Source organism: Coregonus clupeaformis, chromosome 9 (genome assembly GCF_020615455.1).
Source record: "Coregonus clupeaformis isolate EN_2021a chromosome 9, ASM2061545v1, whole genome shotgun sequence".
In the NCBI taxonomy this organism is placed as follows: Eukaryota; Metazoa; Chordata; class Actinopteri; order Salmoniformes; family Salmonidae; genus Coregonus; species Coregonus clupeaformis.
This window is the reverse complement of record NC_059200.1, coordinates 13659581-13680922: the sequence shown is the minus strand read 5'-3', so window position 1 is coordinate 13680922 and position 21342 is coordinate 13659581. Positions and strand designations below refer to the sequence as shown.

At 48.5% G+C, this 21342-nt stretch overlaps 1 protein-coding gene across 1 annotated transcript in view; it reads right to left on the bottom strand.

Annotated features, from left to right (window-relative positions):
* LOC121574503 overlaps positions 1-20689 on the bottom strand; it is a 337032-nt gene extending 316343 nt beyond the window's left edge. The window contains exon 1 of the mRNA XM_041887112.2: positions 20313-20689. Within this exon, the coding sequence (XP_041743046.1) occupies positions 20313-20551 (239 nt within the window). The 5' untranslated portion in view covers positions 20552-20689. The remainder of the gene's footprint in view (positions 1-20312) is intronic.
* Between the last annotated feature and the right edge of the window lie 653 nt (positions 20690-21342).

Genomic DNA, 21342 nt, shown 5'->3' with positions numbered 1-21342 from the left:
AGAGAGAGAGAGAGAGAGAGAGAGAGAGAGAGAGAGAGACAGAGAGGGTTAGATCTCCCCACATGACTACAAGCAGCTGCATCTTTAATAGGAAACCATAAATTACCCAAAATACCCCTGGGACAACCTTGAAACCCACTACTGGTCATAATATACAGTGGGGGAAAAAAGTATTTAGTCAGCCACCAATTGTGCAAGTTCTCCCACTTAAAAAGATGATAGAGGCCTGTAATTTTCATCATAGGTACACGTCAACTATGACAGACAAATTGAGGAAAAAAAATCCAGAAAATCACATTGTAGGATTTTTTATGAATTTATTTGCAAATTATGGTGGAAAATAAGTATTTGGTCACCTACAAACAAGCAAGATTTCTGGCTCTCACAGACCTGTAACTTCTTCTTTAAGAGGCTCCTCTGTCCTCCACTCGTTACCTGTATTAATGGCACCTGTTTGAACTTGTTATCAGTATAAAAGACACCTGTCCACAACCTCAAACAGTCACACTCCAAACTCCACTATGGCCAAGACCAAAGAGCTGTCAAAGGACACCAGAAACAAAATTATAGACCTGCACCAGGCTGGGAAGACTGAATCTGCAATAGGTAAGCAGCTTGGTTTGAAGAAATCAACTGTGGGAGCAATTATTAGGAAATGGAAGACATACAAGACCACTGATAATCTCCCTCGATCTGGGGGCTCCACGCAAGATCTCACCCCGTGGGGTCAAAATGATCACAAGAACAGTGAGCAAAAATCCCAGAACCACACGGGGGGACCTAGTGAATGACCTGCAGAGAGCTGGGACCAAAGTAACAAAGCCTACCATCAGTAACACACTACGCCGCCAGGGACTCAAATCCTGCAGTGCCAGACGTGTCACCCTGCTTAAGCCAGTACATGTCCAGGCCCGTCTGAAGTTTGCTAGAGTGCATTTGGATGATCCAGAAGAGGATTGGGAGAATGTCATATGGTAAGATGAAACCAAAATATAACTTTTTGGTAAAAACTCAACTCGTCGTGTTTGGAGGACAAAGAATGCTGAGTTGCATCCAAAGAACACCATACCTACTGTGAAGCATGGGGGTGGAAACATCATGCTTTGGGGCTGTTTTTCTGCAAAGGGACCAGGACGACTGATCTGTGTAAAGGAAAGAATGAATGGGGCCATGTATCGTGAGATTTTGAGTGAAAACCTCCTTCCATCAGCAAGGGCATTGAAGATGAAACGTGGCTGGGTCTTTCAGCATGACAATGATCCCAAACACACCGCCCGGGCAACGAAGGAGGGGCTTCGTAAGAAGCATTTCAAGGTCCTGGAGTGACCTAGCCAGTCTCCAGATCTCAACCCCATAGAAAATCTTTGAGGGAGTTGAAAGTCCGTGTTGACCAGCGACAGCCCCAAAACATCACTGCTCTAGAGGAGATCTGCATGGAGGAATGGGCCAAAATACCAGCAACAGTGTGTGAAAACCTTGTGAAGACTTACAGAAAACGTTTGACCTGTGTCATTGCCAACAAAGGGTATATAACAAAGTATTGAGAAACTTTTTTTATTGACCAAATACTTATTTTCCACCATAATTTGCAAATAAATTTATAAAAAATCCTACAATGTGATTTTCTGGAGAAAAAAAATCTCATTTTGTCTGTCATAGTTGACGTGTACCTATGATGAAAATTACAGGCCTCTCTCATCTTTTTAAGTGGGAGAACTTGCACAATTGGTGGCTGACTAAATACTTTTTTTCCCCACTGTAGATCAGTCACATAGTGTGTGTAAACTATTTCATAGCTTATCATTCAGTAGAGAATATTGAGCTGGATCATAACTGCGTCCCAAATGGCACCCTATGGGCCCTGGTCTAAAGTAGTGCACTATGTAGGGAATAGGGTGCCATTCTCTGGTCTAAAGTAGTGCACTATATAGGGAATAGGGTGCTATTCTCTGGTCTAAAGTAGTGCACTATATAGGGAATATGGTGCCATTCTCTGGTCTAAAGTAGTGCACTATATAGGGAATAGGGTGCTATTCTCTGGTCTAAAGTAGTGCACTATATAGGGAATAGGGTGCTATTCTCTGGTCTAAAGTAGTGCACTATATAGGGAATAGGGTGCCATTCTCTGGTCTAAAGTAGTGCACTATATAGGGAATAGGGTGCCATTCTCTGGTCTAAAGTAGTGCACTATATAGGGAATAGGGTGCCATTCTCTGGTCTAAAGTAGTGCACTATATAGGGAATAGGGTGCCATTCTCTGGTCTAAAGTAGTGCACTATGTAGGGAATAGGGTGCCATTCTCTGGTCTAAAGTAGTGCACTATATAGGGAATAGGGTGCCATTCTCTGGTCTAAAGTAGTGCACTATATAGGGAATAGGGTCCCATTCTCTGGTCTAAAGTAGTGCACTATATAGGGAATAGGGTGCCATTCTCTGGTCTAAAGTAGTGCACTATATAGGGAATAGGGTGCCATTCTCTGGTCTAAAGTAGTGCACTATATAGGGAATAGGATGCCATTCTCTGGTCTAAAGTAGTGCACTATATAGGGAATAGGGTCCCATTCTCTGGTCTAAAGTAGTGCACTATATAGGGAATAGGGTCCCATTCTCTGGTCTAAAGTAGTGCACTATATAGGGAATAGGGTGCCATTCTCTGGTCTAAAGTAGTGCACTATATAGGGAATAGGGTGCCATTCTCTGGTCTAAAGTAGTGCACTATATAGGGAATAGGGTGCCATTCTCTGGTCTAAAGTAGTGCACTATATAGGGAATAGGGTCCCATTCTCTGGTCTAAAGTAGTGCACTATATAGGGAATAGGGTGCCATTCTCTGGTCTAAAGTAGTGCACTATATAGGGAATAGGGTGCCATTCTCTGGTCTAAAGTAGTGCACTATATAGGGAATATGGTGCCATTCTCTGGTCTAAAGTAGTGCACTATATAGGGAATAGGGTCCCATTCTCTGGTCTAAAGTAGTGCACTATATAGGGAATAGGGTGCCATTCTCTGGTCTAAAGTAGTGCACTATATAGGGAATAGGGTGCCATTCTCTGGTCTAAAGTAGTGCACTATATAGGGAATAGGGTGCCATTCTCTGGTCTAAAGTAGTGCACTATATAGGGAATAGGGTGCCATTCTCTGGTCTAAAGTAGTGCACTATATAGGGAATAGGGTGCCATTCTCTGGTCAAAGTAGTGCACTATATAGGGAATAGGGTGCCATTCTCTGGTCTAAAGTAGTGCACTATATAGGGAATAGGGTGCCATTCTCTGGTCTAAAGTAGTGCACTATATAGGGAATAGGGTGCCATTCTCTGGTCTAAAGTAGTGCACTATATAGGGAATAGGGTGCCATTCTCTGGTCTAAAGTAGTGCACTATATAGGGAATAGGGTCCCATTCTCTGGTCTAAAGTAGTGCACTATATAGGGAATAGGGTCCCATTCTCTGGTCTAAAGTAGTGCACTATATAGGGAATAGGTGCCATTCTCTGGTCTAAAGTAGTGCACTATATAGGGAATAGGGTGCCATTCTCTGGTCTAAAGTAGTGCACTATATAGGGAATAGGGTGCCATTCTCTGGTCTAAAGTAGTGCACTATATAGGGAATAGGGTGCCATTCTCCGGTCTAAAGTAGTGCACTATATAGGGAATAGGGTGCCATTCTCTGGTCTAAAGTAGTGCACTATATAGGGAATAGGGTCCCATTCTCTGGTCTAATGTAGTGCACTATATAGGGAATAGGGTGCCATTCTCTGGTCTAAAGTAGTGCACTATATAGGGAATAGGGTGCCATTCTCTGGTCTAAAGTAGTGCACTATATAGGGAATAGGGTGCCATTCTCTGGTCTAAAGTAGTGCACTATATAGGGAATAGGGTCCCATTCTCTGGTCTAAAGTAGTGCACTATATAGGGAATAGGGTGCCATTCTCTGGTCTAAAGTAGTGCACTATATAGGAATAGGGTGCCATTCTCTGGTCTAAAGTAGTGCACTATATAGGGAATAGGGTGCCATTCTCTGGTCTAAAGTAGTGCACTATATAGGGAATAGGGTGCCATTCTCTGGTCTAAAGTAGTGCACTATATAGGGAATAGGGTCCCATTCTCTGGTCAAAAGTAGTGCACTATATAGGGAATAGGGTGCCATTCTCTGGTCTAAAGTAGTGCACTATATAGGGAATAGGGTCCCATTCTCTGGTCTAAAGTAGTGCACTATATAGGGAATAGGGTGCCATTCTCTGGTCTAAAGTAGTGCACTATATAGGGAATAGGGTCCCATTCTCTGGTCTAAAGTAGTGCACTATATAGGGAATAGGGTGCCATTCTCTGGTCTAAAGTAGTGCACTATATAGGGAATAGGGTGCCATTCTCTGGTCTAAAGTAGTGCACTATATAGGGAATAGGGTGCCATTCTCTGGTCTAAAGTAGTGCACTATATAGGGAATAGGGTCCCATTCTCTGGTCTAAAGTAGTGCACTATATAGGGAATAGGGTCCCATTCTCTGGTCTAAAGTAGTGCACTATATAGGGAATAGGGTGCCATTCTCTGGTCTAAAGTAGTGCACTATATAGGGAATAGGGTGCCATTCTCTGGTCTAAAGTAGTGCACTATATAGGGAATAGGGTGCCATTCTCTGGTCTAAAGTAGTGCACTATATAGGGAATAGGGTGCCATTCTCCGGTCTAAAGTAGTGCACTATATAGGGAATAGGGTGCCATTCTCTGGTCTAAATAGTGCACTATATAGGGAATAGGGTCCCATTCTCTGGTCTAATGTAGTGCACTATATAGGGAATAGGGTGCCATTCTCTGGTCTAAAGTAGTGCACTATATAGGGAATAGGGTGCCATTCTCTGGTCTAAAGTAGTGCACTATATAGGAATAGGGTGCCATTCTCTGGTCTAAAGTAGTGCACTATATAGGGAATAGGGTCCCATTCTCTGGTCTAAAGTAGTGCACTATATAGGGAATAGGGTGCCATTCTCTGGTCTAAAGTAGTGCACTATATAGGGAATAGGGTGCCATTCTCTGGTCTAAAGTAGTGCACTATATAGGGAATAGGGTGCCATTCTCTGGTCTAAAGTAGTGCACTATATAGGGAATAGGGTGCCATTCTCTGGTCTAAAGTAGTGCACTATATAGGGAATAGGGTCCCATTCTCTGGTCAAAAGTAGTGCACTATATAGGGAATAGGGTGCCATTCTCTGGTCTAAAGTAGTGCACTATATAGGGAATAGGGTCCCATTCTCTGGTCTAAAGTAGTGCACTATATAGGGAATAGGGTGCCATTCTCTGGTCTAAAGTAGTGCACTATATAGGGAATAGGGTCCCATTCTCTGGTCTAAAGTAGTGCACTATATAGGGAATAGGGTCCCATTCTCTGGTCTAAAGTAGTGCACTATATAGGGAATAGGGTCCCATTCTCTGGTCAAAAGTAGTGCACTGTGTAGGGAATAGGGTGCCATTCTCTGGTCTAAAGTAGTGCACTATATAGGGAATAGGGTCCCATTCTCTGGTCAAAAGTAGTGCACTGTGTAGGGAATAGGGTGCCATTCTCTGGTCTAAAGTAGTGCACTGTGTAGGGAATAGGTGCCATTCTCTGGTCTAAAGTAGTGCACTATATAGGGAATAGGGTCCCATTCTCTGGTCAAAAGTAGTGCACTGTGTAGGGAATAGGGTGCCATTCTCTGGTCTAAAGTAGTGCACTATATAGGGAATAGGGTCCCATTCTCTGGTCAAAAGTAGTGCACTATGTAGGGAATAGGGTCCCATTCTCTGGTCTAAAGTAGTGCACTATATAGGGAATAGGGTCCCATTCTCTGGTCAAAAGTAGTGCACTGTGTAGGGAATAGGGTGCCATTCTCTGGTCTAAAGTAGTGCACTATATAGGGAATAGGGTCCCATTCTCTGGTCAAAAGTAGTGCACTGTGTAGGGAATAGGGTGCCATTCTCTGGTCTAAAGTAGTGCACTGTGTAGGGAATAGGGTGCCATTCTCTGGTCTAAAGTAGTGCACTATATAGGGAATAGGGTCCCATTCTCTGGTCAAAAGTAGTGCACTGTGTAGGGAATAGGGTGCCATTCTCTGGTCTAAAGTAGTGCACTATATAGGGAATAGGGTCCCATTCTCTGGTCAAAAGTAGTGCACTATGTAGGGAATAGGGTCCCATTCTCTGGTCAAAAGTAGTGCACTATATAGGGAATAGGGTCCCATTCTCTGGTCAAAAGTAGTGCACTGTGTAGGGAATAGGGTGCCATTCTCTGGTCTAAAGTAGTGCACTATATAGGGAATAGGGTCCCATTCTCTGGTCAAAAGTAGTGCACTATGTAGGGAATAGGGTGCCATTTGGGACTCATCCATAATGCCAAGACAAGACTGGTGTGTATAAATCATGATCCTATTCTTTGGATCGCTCCTTCACACAACGTTACAGCATTACACAATGGGACATACTGCATATGGTAGAGAGCGGTTAGAGCTGGGTTTATCACAATGGGACATACTGCATATGGTAGAGAGCGGTTAGAGCTGGGTTTATCACAATGGGACATACTGCATATGGTAGAGAGCGGTTAAAGCTGGGTTTATCACAATGGGACATACTGCATATGGTAGAGAGCGGTTAGAGCTGGGTTTATCACAATGGGACATACTGCATATGGTAGAGAGCGGTTAGAGCTGGGTTTATCACAATGGGACATACTGCATATGGTAGAGAGCGGTTAAAGCTGGGTTTATCACAATGGGACATACTGCATATGGTAGAGAGCGGTTAGAGCTGGGTTTATCACAATGGGACATACTGCATATGGTAGAGAGCGGTTAGAGCTGGGTTTATGTGAACACACAATGGGACATACTGCATATGGTAGAGAGCGGTTAGAGCTGGGTTTATCACAATGGGACATACTGCATATGGTAGAGAGCGGTTAGAGCTGGGTTTATCACAATGGGACATACTGCATATGGTAGAGAGCGGTTAGAGCTGGGTTTATCACAATGGGACATACTGCATATGGTAGAGAGCGGTTAGAGCTGGGTTTATGTGAACACACAGGAACGATAGAACACACTGGTTAAATCTTGTTCTAGAATGCACCCCAAATGGCACCCTGATCCTGATACAGTGCATCGGGGCTTTGGTGAAAAGTAGTGCACCACATAGGAAAAAATTTACCATTTGGGACGCAAACCTTGTGCTCCTACAGTGCTGAGGGGAGTTAGTAATTATTGGCAGCATTACCAAGAGCAGGTCTGTTGAGGAACAACTAAAAGAGTGAAACATCGCTCACCACCAAACCTGCAGGAGGGTGTAGTGAATGACCTATGCTCCCCAAAGAACAAAGGGGTTTAAGTCAAGTCAAAGTGATCGTTACCAATATAAGGATATTGATAATATAGCAACATGTGGTATCCATGTGTACAATAGTGAGTAGTATCCCTGTGTGCAATGAGCCCTGGTTTCTCCTGTATGTTAATGATCCCTGGTTTCTCCTGTATGTTAATTAACCCTGGCTTCTCCTGTATGTTAATGAACTCTGGCTTCTCCTGTATGTTAATGATCCTTAACATCTCCTGTATCTTAATGATCCCTGGCTTCTCCTGTATGTTAATGAACACTGGCTTCTCCTGTATGTTAATGAATACTGGCTTCTCCTGTATGTTAATGATTTCTGGCTTCTCCTGTATGTTAATGAACTCTGGCTTCTCCTGTATATTAATGTTCCTTAACATCTCCTGTATCTTAATGAGCCCTGGCTTCTCCTGTATCTTAATGATCCCTGGCTTCTCCTGTATGTTAATGAACACTGGCTTCTCCTGTATGTTAATGAATACTGGCTTCTCCTGTATGTTAATGAACTCTGGCTTCTCCTGTATGTTAATGATCACTGGCTTCTCCTGTATGTTAATGATTCCTGGCTTCTCCTGTATGTTAATGAACTCTGGCTTCTCCTGTATGTTAATGAACTCTGGCTTCTCCTGTATATTAATGTTCCTTAAATCTCCTGTATCTTAATGATCCCTGGCTTCTCCTGTATGTTAATGATCCCTGGCTTCTCCTGTATGTTAATGAACCCTGGCTTCTCCTGTATGTTAATGATCACTGGCATCTCCTGTATGTTAATGATCCCAGGCTTCTCCTGGATGATCATGAGCCCTGGTTTCTCCTGTATGTTAATGAACCCTGGCTTCTCCTGTATGTTAATGAACCCTGGCTTCTCCTGTATGTTAATGAACCCTGGCTTCTCCTGTATGTTAATGAGACCTGGCTTCTCCTGTAAGAGGGCCTACAGCAGCACCTAGATCTTCTGCACAGATTCTGTCAGACCTGGGCCCTGAGAGTAAATCTCAGTAAGACAAAAATAATGATATTACAAAAAAAGGTCCAGTTATACACAAATACAAATACAAATTCCATCTAGACACCGTTGCCCTAGAGCACACAAAAAAGGTACACAGGTAACTTCCACAAAGCTGTGAACGATCTGAGAGACAAGGCAAGAAAGGCCATCAAATGGAACATAACATTTGACATACCAACATACCAAATACTTGAATCAGTTATAGAACCCATTGCCCTTTATGGTTGTGAGGTCTGGGGTCCGCTCACCAACCAAGAATTCACAAAATGGAACAAACACCAAATTGAGACTCTGCATGCAGAATTCTGCAAAAACATCCTCTGTGTACAACGTAAAACACCAAATAATGCATGCAGAGCAGAATTAGGCCGATACCCGCTAATTATCAAAATCCAGAAAAGAGCCGTTAAATTCTATAACCACTTAAAAGGAAGTGATTCCCAAACCTTCCATAACAAAGCCATCACCTACAGAGATATGAACCTGGAGAAGAGTCCCCTAAGCAAGCTGGTCCTGGGGCTCTGTTCACAAACACAAACAGACCCCACAGAGCCCCAGGGCAGCAACACAATTAGACCCAACCAAATCATGAGAAAACAAAAAGAGAATTACTTGACACATTAGAAAGAATTAACAAAAAAACTGAGCAAACTAGAATGCTATTTGGTTTTAAACAGAGAGTACACAGTGGCAGAATACCTGACCACTGTGACTGACCCAAACTTAAGGAAAGCTTTGATTATGTACAGACTCAGTGAGCATAGCCTTGCTATTGAGAAAGGCCGCCGTAGGCAGACCTGGCTCTCAAGAGAAGACAGGCTATATGCACACTGCCCACAAAATGAGGTGGAAACTGAGCTGCACTTCCTAACCTCCTGCCAAATGTATGACCATATTAAAGACACATATTTCCCTCAAATTACAGAGATCCACAAAGAATTTGAACACAAACCCAATATTGAAAAACTCCCTTATCTACTGGGTGAAATACCACAGTGTGCCATCACAGCAGCAATATTTGTGACCCGTTGCCACAAGAAAAGAGCAACCAGTGAAGAACAAACACCATTGTAAATACAACCCATATTTATATTTATTTATTTTCCCATTTGTACTTTAACTATTTGCACATTGTTACAACACTGTATATAGACATACTATGACATTTGAAATGTCTTTATTCTTTTGAAACTTCTGAGTGTAATGTTTACTGTTAATATTTATTGTTGATTTCACTTTTGTTTACTATCTATTTCACTTGCTTTGGCAATGTTAACACACGTTTCCCATGACAATAAAGCCCTTTCAATTGAATTGAATTGAATTGAATTGAGAAAGAGAGAGAGAGGGGGGGAGAGCGAGAAAGAGGGAGAGAGAGAGATAGAGAGAGAGGGGGAGAGAGAGAGAGTGGAGGAGAGGGAGAGAGAGAGAGAGAAAGAGGGGGAGAGAGAGGGAGAGGGGAGCGAGAGAGAGGGGGAGAGAGAGGAGAGAGAGAGAGATGGGAGAGGGAGAGAGAGAGAGGGGGGAGAGAGAGGGGGAGAGAGAGAGGGGGGAGAGAGAGGGGAGAGAGCGAGAGAGAGGGGGATTGGGAGAGGGGGAGAGAGAGAGGAGAGAGAGAGAGAGGGAGAGAGAGAGAGGGTGAGAGAGAGGGTGAGAGAGATAGAGAGAGGGGGAGAGGGAGAGAGAGAGAGAGAGAGAGAGAGGGAAGGGAGAGAGAGAGAGAGAGAGAAGAGAGACAGAAGGGGAGAGAGAGCGAGAGGTGAAAAGGGTCCGCCAAAGCCTGTCTCCTGCTTCATTCTATAGCTAAGTATCATTTTTGTCTTTATCTGTCTCTTGCTAGCTAGGGCCATCTACTTTAAGGGCTGTCTGTCTTCGTAGCTGGCCTACTTGGTGTGTGAACTGCAGGTTAGTGTTTTTCGTCAGTAACCTTGTCCTGAAGGCAGCTTTGCATAGAGGTGAAACGAAGACCGTTCTGCCGAGCTGTTCTGCCGAGTTGTTCTGCCGAGTTGTTCTGCCGAGATTTTCTGCCGAGTTGTTCTGCCGAGTTGTTCTGCCAAGTTGTTCTGCCGAGCTGTTCTGCCGAGTTGTTCTGCCAAGATTTTCTGCCGAGTTGTTCTGCCAAGATGTTCTGCCGAGTTGTTCTGCCGAGTTGTTCTGCTGAGTTGTTCTGCCAAGTTGTTCTGCCAAGTTGTTCTGCGGAGTTGTTCTGCTGAGTTGTTCTGCTGAGTTGTTCTGCTGAGTTGTTCTGCTGAGTTGTCGGCTTTACATATGCTCCCAACCCCTTGTCTAAACCCTTCTAATTTAGTGTACCCTGCGCGCACAACCCATGTGGAATTCTGTGTATCTGGCAGCGTTTGGAACTGCCGATCTGCGGTCAAGAACACCGAGTTCATTTCAGCCTGTGCTGCCCTTCAGGACCTTTACTTTTTGGCCCTGACGGAGACATGGATCACCCCAGAGAACACTGCTATTCCAGCTGCTCTCACTTCATCGGATTACAGTGAGCTCCAAAAGTATTGGGACAGTGACAACTGTTTTGGCTCTGTAATCCAGCACTTTGGATTTGAAATGATACAATTATATTCTTATTTACAATAAAAGTGACTCCCAAATGACACAATACATTATTTACCTTTAATTTCTATTGGGCTCATAATAATCTGAAACATAACCAAAACAAACAGTAAATGCATCCCAACAAATTTGTAGAGTCACAAGCTTGATGTAGTCAATGTGTGCTATGAATATGGGACCAAATACTTCACTTTTTACTACTTTAATACACATATAAGTGAATGTGTCCCAGTACAATTGTTCCCCTAAAATGGGGAGACTATGTACAAAAAGTGCTGTAATTTCTAAACAGTTTACACGATATGGATGAAAATAGCTTCAAATTAAAGCTGACAGTCCAGGCACTTTAACATCATAGTCATTGTATAATTTCAAATCCAAAATGTGTCACTGTCACAATACGTTTGGAGCTCACTGTATGTGTTCTCTCATAGTCCGAGAGCATCTGGTCGTCACAGTGGTGGCTGGTCGTCACGGTAGTGGCTGGTCATCACGGTGGTGGCTGGTCATAACGGTAGTGGCTGGTCATCACGGTAGTGGCTGGTCGTCACGGTGGTGGCTGGTCATCACTGTGGTGGCTGGTCATAGCGGTAGTGGCTGGTCATCACGGTAGTGGCTGGTCGTCACGGTGGTGGCTGGTCATCACGGTGGTGGCTGGTCATAGCGGTAGTGGCTGGTCATCACGGTAGTGGCTGGTCATCACGGTGGTGGCTGGTCATCACGGTGGTGGCTGGTCATCACGGTAGTGGCTGGTCATCACGGTAGTGGCTGGTCATCACGGTAGTGGCTGGTCATAGCGGTAGAGGCTGGTCATAGTGGTAGTGGCTGGTCATCATGGTAGTGGCTGGTCGTCACGGTGGTGGCTGGTCATCACAGTAGTGGCTGGTCGTCACGGTAGTGGCTGGTCATCACGGTGGTGGCTGGTCGTCACGGTAGTGGCTGGTCATCACTGTGGTGGCTGGTCGTCACGGTAGTGGCTGGTCGTCACGGTAGTCGCTGGTCATCACGGTAGTGGCTGGTCGTCACGGTGGTGGCTGGTCGTCACGGTGGTGTCTGGTCATAGCGGTGGTGGCTGGTCATAGCGGTGGTGGCTGGTCATCACGGTAGTGGCTGGTCATCACGGTAGTGGCTGGTCATCACGGTGGTGGCTGGTCGTCACGGTGGTGGCTGGTCATCACGGTGGTGGCTGGTCGTCACGGTAGTGGCTGGTCATCACGGTGGTGGCTGGTCATCACGGTAGTGGCTGGTCATCACGGTAGTGGCTGGTCATCGCGGTAGTGGCTGGTCATCACGGTGGTGGCTGGTCGTCACGGTAGTGGCTGGTCATCACGGTGGTGGCTGGTCATCACGGTAGTGGCTGGTCATCACGGTAGTGGCTGGTCATCACGGTGGTGGCTGGTCATCACGGTAGTGGCTGGTCATCATGGTAGTGGCTGGTCATAGCGGTAGTGGCTGGTCATCACGGTAGTGGCTGGTCGTCACGGTAGTGGCTGGTCATCACGGTGGTGGCTGGTCATCACGGTAGTGGCTGGTCGTCACGGTAGTGGCTGGTCATCACGGTAGTGGCTGGTCATCACGGTGGTGGCTGGTCATCACGGTGGTGGCTGGTCGTCACGGTAGTGGCTGGTCATCACGGTGGTGGCTGGTCATCACGGTAGTGGCTGGTCGTCACGGTGGTGGCTGGTCATCACTGTGGTGGCTGGTCATCATGGTGGTGGCTGGTCATCACGGTAGTGGCTGGTCATAGCGGTAGTGTCTGGTCATCACGGTAGTGGCTGATCGTCACGGTGGTGGCTGGTCATGACGGTAGTTGCTGGTCATCACAGTAGTTGCTGGTCATCACGGTAGTGGCTGGTCGTCACGGTGGTGGCTGGTCATCACGGTAGTGGCTGGTCATAGCGGTAGTGCCTGGTCATCACGGTAGTGGCTGTTCATCACGGTAGTGGCTGGTCATCACGGTGGTGGCTGGTCATAGCGGTAGTGGCTGGTCATAGCGGTGGTGGCTGGTCATCACGGTAGTGGCTGGAAATAGCGGTGGTGGCTGGTCATCACGGTAGTGGCTGGTCATCATGGTAGTTGTTGGTCATCACGGTAGTGGCTGGTCATAGCGGTAGTGGCTGGTCATAGCGGTAGTGGCTGGTCATCAGCGGTAGTGGCTGGTCATCACGGTAGTGGCTGGTCATCACGGTAGTGGCTGGTCATCACGGTAGTGGCTGGTCATAGCGGTAGTGGCTGGTCATAGCGGTGGTGGCTGGTCATCATGGTGGTGGCTGGTCATCACAGTAGTGGCTGGTCAACACGGTAGTGGCTGGTCATAGCGGTAGTGGCTGGTCATCACGGTAGTGGCTGGTCATCGCGGTGGTGCTGGTCATCATGGTAGTGGCTGGTCGTCACGGTGGTGGCTGGTCATCACGGTAGTGGCTGGTCGTCACGGTAGTGGCTGGTCATCACGGTGGTGGCTGGTCGTCACGGTAGTGGCTGGTCATAACGGTAGTGGCTGGTCGTCACGGTAGTGGCTGGTCATCACGGTGGTGGCTGGTCGTCACGGTAGTGGCTGGTCATAACGGTGGTGGCTGGTCGTCAAGGTAGTGGCTGGTCGTCACGGTAGTGGCTGGTCATCACGGTAGTGGCTGGTCGTCACGGTGGTGGCTGGTCGTCAAGGTGGTGTCTGGTCATAGCAGTGGTGGCTGGTCATCATGGTGGTGGCTGGTCATCACGGTAGTGGCTGGTCATAGCGGTAGTGTCTGGTCATCACGGTAGTGGCTGGTCGTCACGGTGGTGGCTGGTCATGACGGTAGTTGCTGGTGATCACGGTAGTGGCTGGTCATCACGGTAGTGGCTGGTCGTCACGGTGGTGGCTGGTCATCACGGTAGTGGCTGGTCATAGCGGTAGTGCCTGGTCATCACGGTAGTGGCTGGTCATCACGGTAGTGGCTGGTCATCACGGTGGTGGCTGGTCATCACGGTGGTGGCTGGTCATCACGGTAGTGGCTGGTCATCACGGTAGTGGCTGGTCATAGCGGTAGTTGCTGGTCATAGCAGTAGTGGCTGGTCATAGCGGTAGTGGCTGGTCATCACGGTGGTGGCTGGTCATCACGGTAGTGGCTGGTCATCACGGTAGTGGCTGGTCATAGCGGTAGTTGCTGGTCATAGCAGTAGTGGCTGGTCATAGCGGTAGTTGCTGGTCATAGCAGTAGTGGCTGGTCATAGCGGTAGTGGCTGGTCATAGCGGTAGTTGCTGGTCATAGCAGTAGTGGCTGGTCATAGCGGTAGTTGCTGGTCATAGCAGTAGTGGCTGGTCATAGCGGTAGTTGCTGGTCATAGCAGTAGTGGCTGGTCATAGCGGTAGTGGCTGGTCATCACGGTGGTGGCTGGTCGTCACGGTAGTGGCTGGTCATAACGGTGGTGGCTGGTCGTCAAGGTAGTGGCTGGTCGTCACGGTAGTGGCTGGTCATCACGGTAGTGGCTGGTCGTCACGGTGGTGGCTGGTCGTCAAGTTGGTGTCTGGTCATAGCAGTGGTGGCTGGTCATCATGGTGGTGGCTGGTCATCACGGTAGTGGCTGGTCATCACGGTAGTGGCTGGTCGTCACGGTGGTGGCTGGTCATCACGGTAGTGGCTGGCCATCACAGTAGTGGCTGGTCATCACGGTGGTGGCTGGTCATCATGGTAGTTGCTGGTCATCACGGTAGTGGCTGGAAAAAGCGGTGGTGGCTGGTCATCACGGTAGTGGCTGGTCATCATGGTAGTTGCTGGTCATCACGGTAGTGGCTGGTCATAGCGGTAGTGGCTGGTCATCACGGTAGTGGCTGCTCATCACGGTAGTGGCTGGTCATCACGGTAGTGGCTGGTCATAGCGGTAGTTGCTGGTCATAGCAGTAGTGGCTGGTCATAGCGGTGGTGGCTGGTCATCACGGTGGTGGCTGGTCATCACAGTAGTGGCTGGTCATCACGGTAGTGGCTGGTCATAGCGGTAGTGGCTGGTCATAGCGGTAGTGGCTGGTCATAGCAGTAGTGGTTGGTCATCACGGTAGTGGCTGGTCATCGCGGTGGTGCTGGTCATCACGGTAGTGGCTGGTCATAGCGGTGGTGGTTGGTCATCACGGTAGTGGCTGGTCATAGCAGTAGTGGCTGGTCATCGCGGTGGTGCTGGTGATCACGGTAGTGGCTGGTCGTCACGGTAGTGGCTGGTCATCACGGTAGTGGCTGGTCGTCACGGTAGTGGCTGGTCGTCACGGTAGTGGCTGGTCATCACGGTAGTGGCTGGTCATCACGGTAGTGGCTGGTCGTCACGGTAGTGGCTGGTCATAGCAGTGGTGGCTGGTCATCACGGTGGTGGCTGGTCATTGCGGTGGTGGCTGGTCATTGCGGTGTTGGCACATGGCTACTCATTTCTCCTAAGTGGAGATGTTCTATTTTCTCCACATCTCTCACCTGTCCATCTCCTCATTTGAATTCCATGCTGTCACTGTCACTTGTCCACTCAAGCTTAGCATTGTTGTCATTGTTGTCATTTATCGCCCACCAGGTGCTCAATGAATTTGACACCTTGATAAGCTAATTTCCTGACGATGGCTCACCACTCATCGCATGTGCGACTTCAACCTCCCGACGCCTGACTTCAACATATTTATTTCCACCACCTTCTTTCCCTCCTTTCCTCTTTTGACCTCACCCGTTCCCAGTTCCCTCCCACTCACAAGAGAGGCAATATGCTTGACCTCATCTTTAGAGGCTGTTCTACTAATCTCACTGCAACCCCCCTCCAGGTCTCTGATCACAACATTGTTTCCTTTTCCTCCAACCATACTCACTCACACCAATCTCCCCCTTCTCCCTCTCTCTCTCTCTCTCTCCCTCTCTCTCCCTCTCCCTCTCTCTCTCTGTCTCTGTCTCTGTCTCTGTCTCTGTCTCTGTCTCTCTCTCTGTCTCTCTCTCTGTCTCTGTCTCTGTCTCTGTCTCTGTCTCTGTCTCTGTCTCTGTCTCTGTCTCTGTCTCTGTCTCTGTCTCTGTCTCTGTCTCTGTCTCTGTCTCTCTCTCTCTCTCTCTCTCTCTCTCTCTCTCTCTCTCTCTCTCTCTCTCACTACTCTCTCCTCTTATATCCTATCATCTCTCACTTCTGCTAAATCCTTCTCCCTCCTGTCTCCTGATTCTGCGTCTTTGACCCTACTCTCCTCCCTTTCCTCATCCTATGACTCTCACTGTCCCCTTTCCTCCCAGCCGGCTCAGCCCTCCCCTCCTGCTCCGTGGCTGAGAGACTCATTGTGAGCTTCCAGAACAGGGCTGGGGGCAGCTTAGAGAAAATGGAGGAAAACTAAACTTCCAGAGGAGCTATCATCCTTTCATTCCCTCCTCTCTACCTTCTCTTCCCTCCTCTCTACCTTCTCTTCCCTCCTCTCTACCTTCTCTTCCCTCCTCTCTACCTTCTCTTCCCTCCTCTCTACCTTCTCTTCCCTCCTCTCTACCTTCTCTTCCCTCCTCTCTACCTTCTCTTCCCTCCTCTCTACCTTCTCTTCCCTCCTCTCTACCTTCTCTTCCCTCCTCTCTACCTTCTCTTCCCTCCTCTCTACCTTCTCTTCCCTCCTCTCTACCTTCTCTTCCCTCCTCTCTACCTTCTCTTCCCTCCTCTCTACCTTCTCTTCCCTCCTCTCTACCTTCTCTTCCCTCCTCTCTACCTTCTCTTCCCTCCTCTCTACCTTCTCTTCCCTCCTCTCTACCTTCTCTTCCCTCCCTCTCTACCTTCTCTTCCCTCCTCTCTACCTTCTCTTCCCTCCTCTCTACCTTCTCTTCCCTCCTCTCTACCTCCTCTTCCCTCCTCTCTACCTCCTCTTCCCTCCTCTCTACCTTCTCTTCCCTCCTCTCTACCTCCTCTTCCCTCCTCTCTACCTTCTCTTCCCTCCTTTCTACCTTCTCTTCCCTCCTCTCTACCTCCTCTTCCCTCCTCTCTACCTTCTCTTCCCTCCTCTCTACCTCCTCCTCCCTCCTCTCTACCTTCTCTTCCCTCCTCTCTACCTTCTCTTCCCTCCTCTCTACCTTCTCTTCCCTCCTCTCTACCTTCTCTTCCCTCCTCTCTACCTTCTCTTCCCTCCTCTCTACCTTCTCTTCCCTCCTCTCTACCTCCTCTTCCCTCCTCTCTACCTCCTCTTCCCTCCTCTCTACCTCCTCTTCCCTCCTCTCTACCTTCTCTTCCCTCCCCTCTACCTTCTCTTCCCTCCTCTCTACCTTCTCTTCCCTCCCCTCTACCTTCTCTTCCCTCCTCTCTACCTTCTCTTCCCTCCTCTCTACCTTCTCTTCCCTCCTCTCTACCTTCTCTTCCCTCCTCTCTACCTTCTCTTCCCTCCTCTCTACCTTCTCTTCCCTCCTCTCTACCTTCTCTTCCCTCCTCTCTACCTTCTCTTCCCTCCTCTCTACCTTCTCTTCCCTCCTCTCTACCTCCTCTTCCCTCCTCTCTACCTCCTCTTCCCTCCTCTCTACCTTCTCTTCCCTCCTCTCTACCTCCTCTTCCCTCCTCTCTACCTTCTCTTCCCTCCTCTCTACCTTCTCTTCCCTCCTCTCTACCTCCTCTTCCCTCCTCTCTACCTTCTCTTCCCTCCTCTCTACCTCCTCCTCCCTCCTCTCTACCTTCTCTTCCCTCCTCTCTACCTTCTCTTCCCTCCTCTCTACCTTCTCTTCCCTCCTCTCTACCTTCTCTTCCCTCCTCTCTACCTTCTCTTCCCTCCTCTCTACCTTCTCTTCCCTCCTCTCTACCTCCTCTTCCCTCCTCTCTACCTCCTCTTCCCTCCTCTCTACCTCCTCTTCCCTCCTCTCTACCTTCTCTTCCCTCCCCTCTACCTTCTCTTCCCTCCTCTCTACCTTCTCTTCCCTCCCCTCTACCTTCTCTTCCCTCCTCTCTACCTTCTCTTCCCTCCTCTCTACCTTCTCTTCCCTCCTCTCTACCTTCTCTTCCCTCCCCTCTACCTTCTCTCCTCCGTCGGACATCATCCCAGGGTTGCTGTGGCAACAGGAGCTCTGGATGGGCATGATAGTAACACAGTTGGTCATGGCTTCATGCAGGGAGGAGAGACGCTGCTCAAAGAGGAGGGAAGAGAAGGTAGAGGACCTTCTCTTCCCTCCTCTCTACCTTCTCTTCCCTCCCCTCTACCTTCTCTTCCCTCCTCTCTACCTTCTCTTCCCTCCTCTCTACCTTCTCTTCCCTCCTCTCTACCTCCTCCTCCCTCCTCTCTACCTTCTCTTCCCTCCCCTCTACCTTCTCTTCCCTCCTCTCTACCTTCTCTTCCCTCCTCTCTACCTTCTCTTCCCTCCTCTCTACCTTCTCTTCCCTCCTCTCTACCTCCTCCTCCCTCCTCTCTACCTTCTCTTCCCTCCTCTCTATCTTCTCTTCCCTCCTCTCTACCTTCTCTTCCCTCCTCTCTACCTTCTCTTCCCTCCTCTCTACCTTCTCTTCCCTCCTCTCTACCTTCTCTTCCCTCCTCTCTACCTTCTCTTCCCTCCTCTCTACCTTCTCTTCCCTCCTCTCTACCTTCTCTTCCCTCCTCTCTACCTTCTCTTCCCTCCTCTCTACCTCCTCCTCCCTCCTCTCTACCTTCTCTTCCCTCCTCTCTACCTTCTCTTCCCTCCTCTCTACCTTCTCTTCCCTCCTCTCTACCTTCTCTTCCCTCCTCTCTACCTTCTCTTCCCTCCTCTCTACCTTCTCTTCCCTCCTCTCTACCTTCTCTTCCCTCCTCTCTACCTTCTCTTCCCTCCTCTCTACCTTCTCTTCCCTCCTCTCTACCTTCTCTTCCCTCCTCTCTACCTTCTCTTCCCTCCTCTCTACCTTCTCTTCCCTCCTCTCTACCTTCTCTTCCCTCCTCTCTACCTTCTCTTCCCTCCTCTCTACCTTCTCTTCCCACCTCTCTACCTTCTCTTCCCTCCTCTCTACCTTCTCCTCCCTCCTTAATCCTCCAGCTCCTCCCCCTTCCTCCTCCCTCCTCTCTACCTTCTCTTCTCTAGGAAACTATTTTCCACCTTCTCCTCCCTCCTTAATCCTCCAGCTCCTCCCCCTTCCTCCTCCCTCCTCTCTACCTTCTCTTCTCTAGGAAACTATTTTCCACCTTCTCCTCCCTCCTTAATCCTCCAGCTCCTCCCCCTTCCTCCTCCCTCCTCACTCTATGCGGATGACCACTTTGAAAAATACATCCACTCCTCATTTACTCAGCCTACTGAGTCCACTGGTCCTACTTACACAGAACGACCCTTGACCTCTTTCTCCCCTCTCTCTATTCGCAGATGAAATCCTGCGAATTGTAAAGTCTGCCCGCTCGACCCCATCCCCTCCTCCCTTCTCCCATTCCATACTTCCCTCATCAACTCATCCCTGACCACTGGCTGCGTCCCCTTGTGAATTCAAGATGGCCAGAGTTGCTCCCCTCCTCAAGAAACCAACACTTGACCCCTCTGACGTCAACTAACACTCACACCTTTTTAAATCATTGGGGGAAAAAAAATCTAGCAATGACTTTGCTGAGCTACTTTATTGAGGAAAATGTACTATCTATGATTGTGATATGTGGTTGTCTCACCTAGCTATCTTAAGATGACTGTACTAACTGTAAGCCGCTCTGGATAAGAACACAGCTGAGTAAAAACGGTTGTGTGTCCCTCAAAGAACTGTTAGCCCGGTCAGCCCTGAGCTACTCTGAGAGAGGCATTGAGCCATGGAGAATGGGGGGAGAGAGAGAGAGAGAGAGAGAGAGAGAGAGAGAGAGAGAGAGAGAGAGAGAGAGAGAGAGAGAGAGAGAGAGAGAGAGAGAGAGAGAGAGAGAGAGAGAGAGAGAGAGAGAGAGAGAGGGAGAGAGAGAGAGAGAGAGAGAGAGAGAGAGAGAGAGAGAGAGAGAGAGAGAGAGAGAGAGAGAGAGAGAGAGAGAGAGAGAGAGAGAGAGAGAGAGGAGAAGCCCCAAGACAAAGATAGTGTGCTCAATGACAATGTGACTGACCCAACCCTATGAATAATATACATGATGAACCATCCATAAACAAAGAGGTAGAGAGAGAGAGGGAGGGAAGGGAGGAGACAGATAGAGGGAGAGAGGAAAGGAGAGAGAGAATTATGACACATTGAGCAGCGTCTCTCCTCCCTGCATGAAGCCATGACCAACTGTGTTACTATCATGCCCATCCAGAGCTCCTGTTGCCACAGCAACCCTGGGATGATGTCCGACGGAGGAGGAGGACAGAGGAGGAAGAGAGGGAGGGATGGGGGAAGGAAAAGGAAGAGGAAGATGGAGGGAAGAGGAGGATGGACGGAGGAGGATGGAGAGAGGGAGGAATAGAGGGAAGCAGAGGGAGGGAGGGAGGGAGGGAGGGAGGGAGGGAGGGAGGGAAATTGAAGGTAATGCTACTCACTTTGATGATGCTGGGGCTTTCCTCTGCAGAGGTGTGCCTATCATGGCTCTCTCTCCTCTTACCCTTCTCTTCCTGCTTCTCTCCTCCCCCTGCTCTCTCTCTCTCTCTCTCCTCTCGCTCTTTTGCTCCTCCTCCTGTCCTCCCACTCCTCTACTCTGATGTGGTTTCTTCACCTCTTCCTGTCCTCCTCCCGGCGAGTGAAAACACGTCTCAGTCTCATCACACAGCGTCTGCAGCATCACATCCACGTATCAGTCTCATCACACAGCATCTGCAGCATCACTTCCACGTCTCAGACTCATCACACAAGGTCTGCCTCATCACATCCATGTCTCAGTCTCATCACACAGCTTCTGAAGCATCAAATCAAATCAAATCAAATTGTATTTGCCACATGCACCGAAGACAACAGGTGTAGACATTACAGTGAAATGCTTATTTACAAGCCCTTAACCAACAATGCAAAGTAAAACAAATAAAAAAAAGTGTTAAGCAAAAAAAATTTAAGCAAATAACTAAAGAGCAGCAGTCAAATAAAATAACAGTAGGGAGGCTATATATACAGGGGGGTACTGGTACAGAGTCAATGTGCGGGGGCACCGGCTAGTCGAGGTAATTAAGGTAATATGTACATGTGGGTAGAGTTAAAGTGACTATGCATGAATAATAAACAGAGTAGCAGCAGAGTAAAAAAAGGGGGACGGGATGGGGGTGGGGGGGGCTGTGCAAATTGTCCGGGTAGCCATGATTAGCTGCACAGGAGTCTTATGGCTTGGGGATAGAAGCTGTTGAGAAGCCTTTTGGACCTAGATTTGGCGCTCCGGTACAGCTTGCCGTGCGGTAGCAGAGAGAACAGTCTATGACTAGGGTGGCTGGAGTCTTTGACAATGTTTAGGGCCTTCCTCTGACACCGCCTGGTATAGAGGTCCTGGATGGCAGGAAGCTTGGCCCCAGTGATGTAATGGGCCGTAAGCACTACCCTCTGTAGTGCCTTGCGGTCGGAGGCCAAGCAGTTGCCACACCAGGCGGT